Below are 14,128 nucleotides of genomic sequence, written 5' to 3'. Positions count from 1 at the left end.
GATAAAACACAGAAATAGTGATCTTGTCTCTTCTAGCAGCTACCTAATGATGAAGGCTTTAATGAGATTAGAGACTTACTAGCCAGTGGTGACAAAACAGACAGAACCCTGAATAAGGTCCACAGACAAAACCTGGCAGGTGTTCCCCATTTCACAGCGAGGGGGGGTTGAGTGGGGAAGAAAGGGCTTAGCTTCTCAACTGATCATCATCCTTGGACCTTTGGCTAGTCCGCTGGCTATTAGGTGTCTGGCATTTTCCAAGCCACACATATGACTGGGTGCGTTGACGGGGGAGATTGACAATTATTTCTTTACAGAACATACAAGTGTACTAAGCGCTTCATAGAAGACACAAAAAACATACCATACACCTGGGCCCTGCCCCAAGAAACCAGCAATCTAATCATCCAATCCTGCAAACATGCACAGGCATAAAACTTTAAGCATGGGAGTAGCCACATTGACTTCAGTGAGACTACTTGTGCTTAGAGGGAAGCACATGTAGAATTATAAAACTGAGGAGCATATATGCCTATAGCATTAGCAGAGAAGGAGAGAAGTGGGAAAGGAAAAGAACACAATGTAGGGACAGAAAGAAATAGGGGAGGGAAGACGAGTAAGAAGCAACCTGAAAACAAAAGAAGGTTGTGACTAAGTACAGCACACAATGGCTTTATTTTTTTAAATTGCAGAGGGCATTGCCAGACAAGTTCCTTCCCCCTAGCTAGCAGGGGTAGTCCTTAGGCCAAGAAGCATCAGGCAAATTTTTTTTCAAGCTTTGGTAAAATGCTTTGTACTGTATAGGAATCTAATATTTCAGTTCCCAAAACCCACGTATGCTCAAGGCAGAGTTGGCATCTTATCCTTAAAAAAGGAAAAAAAAACCCCACACACCTCACGTAATCTATCTTATAAATCAGAAACATATGATTTGCATGTCTGTCTTTTGGAATTTTTGCCCCAGGGTCCACAGATAAATTGTGTTATTCCGAACGCAGGTTGGCACCCTGGTTAAATCTAAAATAAATAAGAGTCACGTTCTCTTCATACAGCAGTGTTGCTATGCCAACGTTAACATGCCTAACCTTGCCTATAAAAATAGATCAAGTCAATTTCAAAATGCGTGCAAATTACTGTGTCAAAGAGGTACTACTCTAGAGGTATTATTCCAACAGTATCAACTTTTTGGTGGAAGAGTAAGTAGAGGGAAAAAAAAAAAAAAAAAAAAGAAGAGCAGCAGCATAGATTTTTAGCAATCAGAAGTAATATTCACAATCAAAGCGCTCTTCTGCTCCCTCCGTTTCTCCACATACAATGTTCTATCTCTGCAGCACAGTAAGTGAAGAGAAAAAAAGTAAAAGAAACAGAGCTTTGTACTTCCCATTAATATATGTTTGATCCACAATCTGAACAGCTGGTTATTCAATGCAAGATAGATATTCATGTGAGTAACTTTACTCACATACTTAATTATTTGCAGGGCTGGGGCCATACATTTTATCATGATTACATAATTGACTAACAGGCCATCAATGATCTTTTATGAGGGAAAGCAAGGGAGGTATTGACTCATCAGACGAGGAAATGGTTGTACGTGTTCAACTTAAAGAACTGATGTGATGCACGGTAACATCTTAAATTCAACTCATGTAACCACATAAAAAGCGTGCATTCTCAGATTCTTGTATCTGAAGTTTCCTTGAAGTGGGTTTCTCTTTAGAAAGTTGTGGCTTCCTTTAGGGCACACTTTATAAATTTTAAAAGTGTTCAATAATATTTGTATAAATATCCCTTAAAATAAATTTTTAGAAATAAATAATGCAGAAAATGTGTCTCCTACACTTCTTCACCAGTGCCAGAAGGAAATATAGCCCTTAACATGAGATGTTACTTCAGTTTACCTGAGCATTCTTGACAGAACTAGCATTGATATTTAAACGCAGAACCAAACCCAGATTTTAGGCTCTCTTTTTTATTTTTTAAAAACAGAAAAAGTGACTACACAGAAACTTGTTATAAAAGGGCACTTTTTAATTTTAAAGCCACACTGGAGAACTAAAAAACAGTGGAGAACTAAAAAATAAAACAGTTCAATACAAACTACCACCACTTACTTATTAACAATGGCTGAACTGAATTTTCCAACAGGTATTTCTGAAGGTTTTTGCTTAAGCTTCTGAAACTTGTCGGAGTGACTTGAAATACTGTGAACCCAAGATACCCAGTGAAGGATAATCTCACTATTCATATGCTCTCTGTCTGTTGCATGGCACGTAATGGAGAACACCACAGGAAAAAAGTGTCTACATGCACCAAGAGAGAGGCATACAACAAAAAGAATTAGGGCCTGATTTAGGGTGAAGAAGAAGAAGAAATATAGAGAAGAAAGTTAGAAGTAGCTGCTCTACTCTATGCAGCATTCTCCAATGCAAAGTGGCATAAGTTACAATTTGCTGCTTAATGTCGATAACACTAAACATTAACTCCCCTTTCACAGTTCCGAACACTAAAAGCATGCACCCTCTGCTGTCTGGAACCAAGCACAGACGAGGAGACAGAGTGGGTCACCGTAGAGCAGTGGTTCCCAAACTGGGGTTTGTGAACCCCTAGGGGTTCACGAAATGTTACAGGGGGTTCTCGGGAAAAAATTTCCTAATGGCGGACAGAGCTGTCTCTAGGGACCCCGAGCAGCACGAGGACAGCAGCCTGGAGCCCCTGGACTTCCAAGAGCTAAGCAGATCAAAGCAAGCATATCTATCACATTGAGGAGATTTAAACTTCAAGACTCCTTATAAGAAATGGAAAAGGAAGTGGATTTTTTTTGCCATTTTTAAAATTAAATAGGCAGTTAATATTGTTTTTTTAAAATTATGAAGAACAAATTGAAGCTTTGTTGTAATGTGCATCGTTTGCTAGACTGCTCAAGATCTGAATGCTTGCGTAGGAGGAACTCTGAGTTGGCTTCTTAAATACCTTCTTGCTGTTTCACATCTGATGCTCCTTGATGAAATATAGGAGCCTTGTCTTATAACAGGCTTATTCAAAGCTATACAAGTTACGAAAGTGAGATCTTGGAAGAGTATTGCTGTTTTCATAATGTAATAAAAATATTGTTAATAATTATTTATCATTACAATAAATAGTGTGTAATAAGCATGTCATAAAAACAAATTTCCAAGGCCACTGTTTTTATAATTTATATTCAGATAAAGGAGAAAATCCCTGGAAATACTCATTTTTAGGAGGAGGTCTGCAAGTTTTGACATTTTAGTGAAAGGGATTCACAGGTTGTTGAAGTTTGGGAACCACTGTCACAGAGCCATAAATTGTGCAGAAAACTTTCTATCCATAGTTTGACCAAGACTTTCCCCAAAAAATCTCTGGCCTCCAGGCATTCGCAAAGCCGCCTGACAGTTTTCCACCATCCATCATAGATCTCTCCAGATAGCAAAGTTCTAATTAAGATCAGATGTGTTTCCCTTCAGAGTGTTTGTACAAGAGAAGGTCTTCTATGGTAGATTTGAAAAGTTTATTCGATTAATTGATTTTATTTACAAAAATGATAGTATTCAGGCTGAACAAAGGTTAAGCAAATTAATGACTAGCTAAGTGAAACATTACTGCACAAATACATATCCTGCTAGAATTTTGTTTTGATTTAACTTGTTCAGCTTACTGTTTCAATATTTTAGATATCTAAATATTAGTATACCTCTACCTCGATATAACGCTGTCCTTGGGAGCCAAAAAACTTACCACGTTATAGGTGAAACCGCGTTATATCAAACTTGATTTGATCTGCCAGAGCACACAGCCCCACCCTCCCGGAGCACTGCTTTACCACGTTATATCCGAACTTGTGTTATATTGGCTGGTGTTATATCAGGGTAGAGGTGTATAATAAAAATGAACACTAGTTGTATATATTATGTACACAGAGTGCAAGTTCTACACGTATTGGATCAGTTTTAAAACACACACACACACACCCCAACCAGTATTCCACTGATAGAATTCACTGAGTTAACATACATATAAAAACAGAAGTGAGCCAAGATATTTTCTATGACTAACTGTAGTGCAGGGACTATGCAAGTATGCAGTTGTCATTCTTTCCTCAACTGTAGTTTACATGGCCTGTTTTACTAAGTGAGGACAGATGGGTCAAGATTCTTTGTTCATTTGAAAAATGCAATGGGATCTTTAAATTTCCCACTAAAACGTTACCAAAACAGAGGCACTGGGCATGTCTCATGTCTTATATGAAGTTTAAGGAATTGATCAAGAGCAAACAATCCCAAATGACAGCAGTAGTACAGTTTTCCATACTGCTGAATGCAGACTGTCTCCTGCATCTCCTCACTCCAAACCTGATCCCACACTTTCCGTACAGAAAGTGCAATCCTTTATTACATGAAAGTGTACTATGACAATATTGAAGAGGAAACAAAAAGCATTCAGCATTAATATCACATCAATCACAAAGTGACTCCCTCCACGCTCCTTGTTTGCACAACCCTATTCAGGGAAAAGAAGCATTGTAAGCATCTAATCTCCCTTCGCTCAGATCTCTTAACAAATTTAATTCTTGATGTGTATTTGCTAATTCACCAATTTTGAGCACCACTCTATTCACACCAAAGAAGCATCAATCAAGACATACATGAAGCAGCCACAAAGGGTGATTCACAGATTCATAGACTCTAGGACTGGAAGGGACCTCGAGAGGTCATCATCGAGTCCAGTCCCCTGCCCTCATGGCAGGACCAAATACCATCTAGACCATCCCTGACAGACATTTATCTAACCTACTCTTAAATATCTCCAGAGATGGAGATTCCACAACCTCCCCGGGCGATTTATTCCGGTGTTTAACTACCCTGACAGTTAGGAACTTTTTCCTAATGTCCAACCTAAATCTCCTTTGCTGCAGTTTAAGCCCATTGCTTCTTGTTCTATCATTAGAGGCTAAGTTGAACAAGTTTTCTCCCTTCTCCTAATGACACCCTTTTAGATACCTGAAAACTGCTATCATGTCCCCTCTCAGTCTTCTCTTTTCCAAACTAAATAAACCCAATTCTTTCAGCCTTCCTTCATAGGTCATGTTCTCAGACTTTAATCATTCTTATTGCTCTTCTCTGAACCCTCTCAATTTCTCCCACATCTTTCTTGAAATGCGTGCCAGAACTGGACACAATACTCCAGTTGAGGCTAAACAGCGCAGAGTAGAGCGGAAGAATGACTTCTCATGTCTTGTTACAACACACAGTTAATGCAGCTCCAGAATCATGTTGCTTGCTTTTTTGCAACAGAATCCACTGTTTGACTCATATTTAGCTTGTGGTCCACTATGACCTCTGATCTCTCTCTGCCATACCCTTCCTAGACAGTCTCTCCCATTCTGTACGTGTGAAACTGATTGTTCCTTCCTAAGTCGAGCACTTTTGCATTTGTCTTTATGATACTCATCCGGTTTACCTCAGACCATTTCTCCAATTTCTCCAGATCATTTTGAATTTGAACATGTCCTCCCTAAAGCAGTTGCAGTCCTCTCAGTTGGTAGTCGTCGCAAACTTAATAAGCGTACTTTCTATGCCAACTCTAATGTCGTTGATAAGATATTGAACAGAGCCGATCCCAAAACAGACCCCTGCGAACCCCACTTGTTATACCTTTCCAGCAGATTGAGCTATTAATAACTACTCTCTGAGTTATGGTTATCCAGCCAGTTATGCACCCACCTTATAGTAGCCCCATCTAAATTGTATTTGCCTAGTTTATCGATAAGGATATCGTGCAAGACCATATCAATGCCTTACTAAAAAGTTCTGGTATACCACATCCACCCTTCTCCTTATCCAAACAAGACTCATTATCCTAAAGAAAGCTATCCAGATTGGTTGACACGATTTGTTCTTTACAAATCCATGCTGGCTATTCCCTTCACCTTACCACTTTCAAGTGTTTGCAGATGATTTCCTTAATTACTTGCTCCATTATCTTCCTGGAACAGAAGTTAAACTAACTGGTCTGTAGTTTCCTGGTTTGTTTTATTTCCCTTTATAGATGCACTATATTTGGCCCTTTTCCTGTCTTCTGGAGCTCTCCCATGACTTTCCAAAGATAAGAATAGCTAGAGGCTCAGATACTCCTCTATTAACTCCTTGAGTATTCTAGATGCATTTCATCAGGTCCTGGTGACTTGCAGGTATCTAACTTTCTAAGTGATTTTTAACTTACTCTTCTTTACTTCTAAACCTACTCCCTTCCCATAAGCATTCACTAGTTAGACATTCCTTCAGACTTCTCATGAAGACTGAAACAAAGAAGTCATTAAGCATCTCTGCCATTTCCAAGTTCCTGTTACTGTTTCTCCTCCTCACTGAGCAATGGCAAACCCTGTCCTTGGTCTTCCTCTTGCTTCTAATGTATTGATAAAAAGTCTTGTTGTTTCCCTTTTATTCCCATAGCTAGTTTGAGCTCATTTTGTGCCTTTTGCCTTTTCTAATCTTGCCCTTGCATTCCTGTTGTTTGCCTATATTCATCCTTTTGTATCTGAACTAGTTTCCATTTTTTATATGACTCCTTTTTATTTTGTAGGTCATGCAAGATCTCGTGGTTAAGCAAGTGGTCTTTTGCCACATTTTCTATCTTTCCTACCCCATCGGAACTAGCTTGCTTTTGGCCCTTAAGAGTGCTCTTTGAAAACTGCCAACTCTCCTCAGTTGTTTTTCCCCTCAGTCTTGATTCCCATGGGACCTTACCTATCAGCTCTTCTGAGCCTATCAAAATCTGCCTTCCTGAAATCCATTGTCTCTATTTTGCTTGTACTCCCTTCTACCCTTCCTAGAATGGACAAACTCTATGATTTCATGATCACTTTCACCCAAGCTTCCTTCTACTTTCAAATTCTCGAGTTCCTCCCTATTTGTTAAATCAAGTCTAAAGACAGCTTCCCCCAGTAGCTTTTTCAACCTTCTGAAATAAAAGTTGTCTGCTGCTGCAGTCCAGGAACTTATTGGATAGTCTGTGCCCCGCAGTGTTATTTTCCCAACATATATCTGGATAGTTGAAGTCCCCATCACCACCAAATCTTGGGCTTTGGGATGATTTTGTTAGTTGTTTAAAAAGCCTCATCACCTCTTCCACCTGGTTAGGTGGCCTGTAGTAGACTTCTAGCACGAACATCACCCTTGTTTTTTACCCCTTTTTACCTACCCAGAGACTCTCAACACTTCCATCCCTATGTCCATCTCCAACTCAGTCCAAGTGTGTACATTTTTAATATACAAGGCAACACCTCCTCCCTTTTTCCCGTCTAGCCGTCCTGAGCAAACCATACCCATCCACACTAAGATTCCAATCATGTGTATTATCCCACCAAGTTTCAGTGATGCCAACGTCATAGTTGTATTTATTTATTAGCACTTCCAGTTCTTCCTGCTTATTTTATTTTTATTTCTATTTTTTAAAAAGTTTAGTTGGTTTAAAAAAAATTTAAAAAGAAACCCTAAAAAATATCCTAGTGTCAGCTCCAAACAACAAGACGACTCACATTTGCTTCATCAAAGGGGAACAGTTCTGCAATACACCTGGGAATGCTCTGGATTCCAGTTTCAGGCACTACCCTACAAAAAGTGCATACATTTTTCTAAGTACTGAAGTTTAGAGTTTCCACTGAGCCTTATCCCCTTGCTCATAGCAATATGTACCAGTCACCACTACACACGAATATGAACCTAAAAATCAAGACTAGCCACAAAGTGCACTGTTTTGATAAACACCTGCTAGTGTAACTAAACAAGCTACTTTATTTGTTAGGTATTGAGGGATAAAATATCAAAGAGATTATAGTTAAATAGAGAGAGTCAGGGCCACCCCAAAAAATATATAAATCTATCCATATATTTTACACATAAGCATTTCAGGAGACTGTAATGCAACACAGAACATTCTGAAGAGACTGATAATGTGATATAGAGCCTTTCCCTTCTAGGTCACTGGTTCAAATCTTGCCAAGGGCATCGCCTTTTGATCACTACTGAAATTAGACAGCTGTTCTGTGAACTTTGTGGGATGAGTTAGTTCTCTCGGCCCACCTTAAAATCCAGTGCCAAACCTAGCACACTGATACCCTCACTGGCAAATTTCAGAGGCTTCAAGTGGTAAACTAGTGTGGATAGGTTTCAGAGTAGCAGCTGTGTTAGTCTGTATCCGCAAAAAGAACAGGAGTACTTGTGGCACCTTAGAGACTAACAAATTTATTTGAGCAAAAGCTTTTGTGGGCTACAGCCCACTTCATTGGATGCATGTAGTGGAAATACATGGAGAACATGGAAGAATGGGTGTTACCATACACACTATAAGGAGAGTGATCCATTAAGGTGAGCTATTATCAGCAGGAGGGGAAAAGAACTGTTTGTAGTGGTAATGAAAATGGCCCATTTCCAGCAATTGACAAGCAGATGTGAGGAACTGTGGGCGGGGTGGGGGGGGGAGGAAAATAAGCATGGAGAAATAGTTTTATTTTGTGTAATCGCCCATCCACTCCCAATCTTTATTCAAGCCTAATTTGATTTCCCCCTCCCCCCTACAGTTACTCACATCTGCTTCTCAATTGCTGGAAATGGGCCATTTTCATTACCACTACAAACAGTTCTTTTCCCCTCCTGCTGATAATAGCTCACCTTAATGGATCACTCTCCTTATAGTGTGTATGGTAACACCCATTCTTCCATGTTCTCCATGTGCATATACATCTTCCTACTGTATTTCCACTACATGCATCCAATGAAGTGGGCTGTAGCCCACAAAAGCTTTTGCTCAAATAAATTTGTTAGTCTCTAAGGTGCCACAAGTACTCCTGTTCTTTTTAGTGTGGATAATTAGCCACCTTTTCATCCCAAGGGGAGGGCTAGAAGCTCATAAGCAGAGTGACATGGAGAAGGTTACCCTCTCAGCATCTGTGGCACACCTTTCTGCGAGGACATGAAGGACTTCAACCTACAGGGTTTTCAAGCGAGCACCTTTCAGCAACACTGAGGTTTTAAAGGGCCTCAATCCTGTAAATACTCAGGCTCATGCACAGCTCTAGGCATATGAGTAATCCCACTGAACTAATCATATGTGTGTTTGCAGAACAATACATTTTAAAATAGTATTTTCACATATTAATACCAACTGTCTAAATCTGACTTGTCTAGGTTACAATTGTAAGACGTTCTCAACCCTCTTTGCACCATAATGATTAAGGAGAAAGAAGTGGAATAATCATTGCTTGACCAAAGTACAATAGTATCCTTCAGACTGACATGCAGGATACTCTTTCCCTACCATTCCCAAGAATACACTTCTGTCAACTGTTACAAAAGTGAATTTGCTTTTGAAAATTTGCCATTTTAATACACGGGTTTGAATTACTTCTTCATATTGCTCACTGTACAGTAATTTCAGACATGTGAGTATTAAGATTTCACTCAATAAGCTGTCAAGTGCCACTGTGAACAAATCACATAATGCAGGTAGGAGAAAGCCAAGATCTCACAAGGCATTCAGTAACACCTAACTGTACTGTGACAAAAAGAGGACATTTTACTTTGAGTTCAATCAATTTGATAGTCAAGAAAATTCCATGTGAGTAGCACGGTATGAAATACTTACTTGCACTTAAGTCATTTCTCATCTTTAGAGTCACTCTCTTTAGCAGTATCTTTAGAACAAAACAAAACACCACTCAACAGGTGTCAGCAATACAGCAATCTGTTTAAAACTGCTAGAATTCTCACCTCCTCAAACCCACCACTGACTGTTATGTGGTAGTACCTACCTAAGGTTCACACAGAGCTTGGAGATCTTGATATAACAAGACATCTCCTGTCATATGTTGTCTAATTGTGATCTTGCAAAACTAAACTTATAACTTTGCAGTAGGTAAATCATCAAATCCTGACTGGTAGAGCCAGCGCTTCTTGTGCAGTCAGAAAAAAATCAATCAAATCTAAAGCCTACATACATAACGAAAAAATGTTTCTCCCCTAAATAAGGTTCCATGTTACAACTTATTCATTTATTCATCTTTTTTAAAAAAAAAACTCTCGGTTTATACTGGTTATATCGGAACATGGTCCAGAAGATGCATTTTTCTTTGTTACAATTTAAGGCTCACTGATTATCTGCATATGTGTTTTAATGTTTGATTTTTATTAATTTTACCATTGCAAGGCTATTCAGCTTTTCCTCTCATGAAGATATAGATAATGACCTATGAAAAAGAAATACTATAGCTCTGACTAATGTAATACAGGACCTGGGATTCTACAGCACTAAATTAAGTTAAGAATCACATTTGTTTTGTTATTACAAGTGAAAAAAGCTACATTACTATCTTTCTTCATTATGCTTCTAAACAATAAAAAAGCAGTTCAGTGAATGCAATTTAAAATGAATATGATACAGTATAAAAGTAATCCTATTAAGAGTTCACTCTGCATTACTCACTCCAGGTTCTGTATTTAAGCATTTAACCGGATTTTGGTGCTTAATAAAAGAATGAACCAGTTAAATGAATCCAAATATTAACTACAAAATGTTGACATATAACAACTATCAGGCCAAATGAATGAATAAAATCTTCCATGCACGATTTAGGTCAATTTTTGTTCCTTCCTTCAATTCCTCTTAATGAATACTTCATAAAAGGAATAAAATCCTAAATATCTGGTGGATTGAATGTTCACAAAATCCATAAAAAAAAAAAAAAGGTAAGAAATCCCAACGATCTGTGCTGTCAAAGTATCTTATAAATAGTGTTTCTGGGAAGTTCGGAGCCTATATACTCATTAAGACAGAACTAAGTGTAACAATGTGAAGAGTGATTTAAGATTAAGAGTATAAGGAGACTAAAACCTCACATTAATGTGTAAAAACAAGAAATAAAAAAATCACCACTCTAGACTGATTATAGTGCCTTTAAAGACAACAGTAATGGAGTCTATTACTAAATGCAGAAGTAGCAATTTTATTTATCGGCATTCAGAAAAGCAAAGATGATATATTTTAAGTAAAAAGATAATGGGTCAAATCCTGCATCTGTTCTTACTCAAGCAGAATATCCACTGAATTTCAGTTTTCCCTGAGTAAAGTCCATACAATTTGGTCCTACCTTTACACAGAGTCAAACACAAAATTTAAGAAGCAATCTTCATTCAACCCCCAATTACTAGTGTACTCCAGACATTATGCAAAATATTTGTAATGTACGAAATGTTTGTAATATATGCAATATCTCTAATTGAAGGGTATCAGAAAAGTCTAGTCATATATTACAAACTTTAAAATCCTTGCTCTTTTACTTTGATGTCACAGGACCATGATTCAATGTAATATTACCTAAGTCATGTGACAAATATTTCTTATTTCACAAGATAAAGGCAAAACTCCATTTTTTAGAACTCTGTTACTATAGTGCATACAACCAAGTTTCTTTTAAAAAAAAAAAAAAAAAAAAAAAAAAAACACACCTCAGATATGAAATTAGAAAAAAACAGAAAATTAAAATACAAAGATTTAAATGATGTGAATCTGTCAATAAGATTTAGATTGGGTTTTGGTTGATGCTCAAGTAAACACATAAAATTGTGCAAGATACAGAGTCAATTTTGTCTAAGTTTCGTGGATTCTGGAATCATTAACAGCCCATTTGGAGTTTGTATTTCACCAAAAAAATCTGGAAATGAATACAGGTTTATAGCCTATGATGGATACACTGTATTACACCAAAGTATATATATACAGAAATACGCACATTTTACATATATTAAAAACACACACATATGTTCCATAAAGAAATAAACATTCTTTTATTGCTGTGCACTGTGTTTGTGTGGGTAATGAAAACTCTTGGATGTTTTTCAACAAATGAGTGGCTCAGGAGCATTCAGCTCATAGAACATATATGTATGTTTTTACAATGGAGCGAAGTCATCAAGATTATACATATTTGTGGGGAACAACACCCACAAGCAGATATGTGCACACACATGCAAAGATACAAGGGCACACAGTGTCTCTGATGGATAACTTCACATTTAGCCAGGCCAAATCATAAACATTAACCATGATGGGGGAAGTGGCTTGGATTGCCTTCTACTGTGCTTAATGTTCAGCATGTATTATGCAGCTTGCACATGCATTTTCATTTCCTAGAGAGGATGATCCTGGATAAATATTCCACATTCTAGAGTCACATCCCCCTCCCCAGACGAAATTCATTTAGCTACTGGACTACATGGCATGGCCCAGAGAAAAAAAGAACTTCCTACTGCCGCTGCAAAGGCTCTTCCTCACCATACCAGCACTGGTGGCTGGGTGGATAGGCTAGGTGTGTACTGTGCACACAGAGACAGAGATTGGCGGATCCTCCTTCTCTAGGTGGAGAAATAGACCATAAAGGACTGCAAGCAAGAGCCCCCGCCCGAACAGAGATCTCTGTGAATCAATCGCTGGCTCCAGGTGTCACCCACATTAAGCAGCACGTTTGAGAGAGGGAAGGGAGAGGAGAGATGTCAGTGACGCGAGGGAGGGGGGGAGAAGGAGAGCCCCAGCTGTCAGGATCAGGGGATTTACGGGCATATTCATGCATGAGGGGAGCTGAAATGTAGTGACAAGATCTGCCTACAGCCAGCGGAGCCTGCGTGTGAACCCGGCCACCCAACCCAAAGAGGCTCGGATCAGGCCAGGGAGGGGGAAATGCCCGAAGAAGTAGCCAGAGGAGAGGAGGGAGCCAAGCTCTTGTGCTTCTCTCCCTCCCCTCCCTTTTGCCTCAGACACTCCAGCAACTAAGGAAGCTGGGGCTCCCCCTCTCTCTCGCGAGCCCTGTGCAATCACTTGAAGGCAGAGGGAGAAAATGCTGCAATGTAGCCCTAGGCAGAGAGATGTCCCGAGCAAACCCAAACCCCGAGTCAATAGTGCAAGATACCAATCAAATTACCACCCCCAGACACAACCCTGACCAACAGCCACCACTTCCTATATCTCTCACAGCAGTTACTCCCTATTCACTCCCCCCATCACCGCCTCCTCCACCCCGCCTCCAAACACGTCTCGTCCATTTAGCAACTGCAGCCACAGTAAATAAGCAGACCCCGTTCCTTGGAGGGGGAGAAACGTAGAGTATCTTGGAGAACGGTGGTAGCCAAATTAAAAAAAATGGAGGAGGGGCAGTGCAAGTAGACAGCTGTCTGTATGTGTCCGTATGTGCACGGCACAGCACTTACCTTTCACCACCCTGTCCGTCGTTGATAACTTCGGATCAATTGCCTTATGCTCAGACATTTCCAGCAGTCGGAGGCAGAAGGGAAGGGCTCGCTCCCTCACACAGCGCAGACACAAGGTTGAGACGGCTGCTGCAGCAACAAACGGCCAGTCAGTGTCTCTGGGTCCTTGGCTGTGGTTAAAGTTACTGCCCCTCTTGCCTGCTGTTTGGTTTGCTTTGCTTTGCTCTGCTTTCCTTTCCTTCCCTTCTTCTCCTTCTTCTTCTTCTTCCTCCTCCCCCGCCTTCTCCTCTAGTTAATTATTTATCTCAATCACGCCACTCGCTTCCTTATTTATATTTTTTGCATAAATAACGGGCAAAATCAGCCAGAAAAAAATAAATTTAAAAAAATAATCAGGGTGCAAATGCAGCAGCCCTGGGCTTCCTTCCCCCACAGCAGCAGAACGGCTGCTGCTCCAGCTCCTTCGGCTGCTGCACTGGATCTGGATACGTCTCTTCCCCCTCCTCTCTCTTTTCACTCACATAGGCACAGCCACTAAGCTGCACACGGTCCAAGGCGCAACCTACCCTCACGGCGTAGCCTTACACCCGCATCTCCCTCCCAGCTCCCTCTCCGCCGCCCCCATCTCTCTCTCGCAGCCATTGGCTCAGGCCGGGCTGCCAATCACTGTCAGGTAACCACCGCCCGCCTCTCCTCCCAGGTGTTCTGACGGCTCTCACCATTAGCCGGGCTGGGGGCAGGGGAGGGGGAGCACAGCAGCAGCTGGGGGTGGAATTCTCCCCGGAGCGTTCTAAAGGCTTGGTTGAGCAGCAAGGGGAGTAGTAAAGCGCCTTGTGTGATTTGCCTTGGGGCTC

At 40.1% G+C, this 14,128-nt stretch overlaps 1 protein-coding gene across 2 annotated transcripts in view; it reads right to left on the bottom strand.

The window, feature by feature from the left end:
* Positions 1–13,836, bottom strand: part of PPP3CA (protein phosphatase 3 catalytic subunit alpha) — a 316,752-nt gene extending 302,916 nt beyond the window's left edge. For both annotated transcript variants that reach the window (XM_032763032.2, XM_032763033.2), the window contains exon 1: positions 13,275–13,836. In XM_032763032.2, coding sequence (XP_032618923.1) covers positions 13,275–13,332 — 58 coding nt within the window. In that variant the 5' untranslated portion in view covers positions 13,333–13,836. The remainder of the gene's footprint in view (positions 1–13,274) is intronic.
* Positions 13,837–14,128: the final 292 nt, after the last annotated feature.

This window comes from Chelonoidis abingdonii, chromosome 5, assembly GCF_003597395.2.
Source record: "Chelonoidis abingdonii isolate Lonesome George chromosome 5, CheloAbing_2.0, whole genome shotgun sequence".
Lineage (NCBI taxonomy): Eukaryota > Metazoa > Chordata > Testudines > Testudinidae > Chelonoidis > Chelonoidis abingdonii.
Note: the sequence above shows the minus strand (reverse complement) of the source record. Positions and strands in the feature narration are given on the sequence as shown.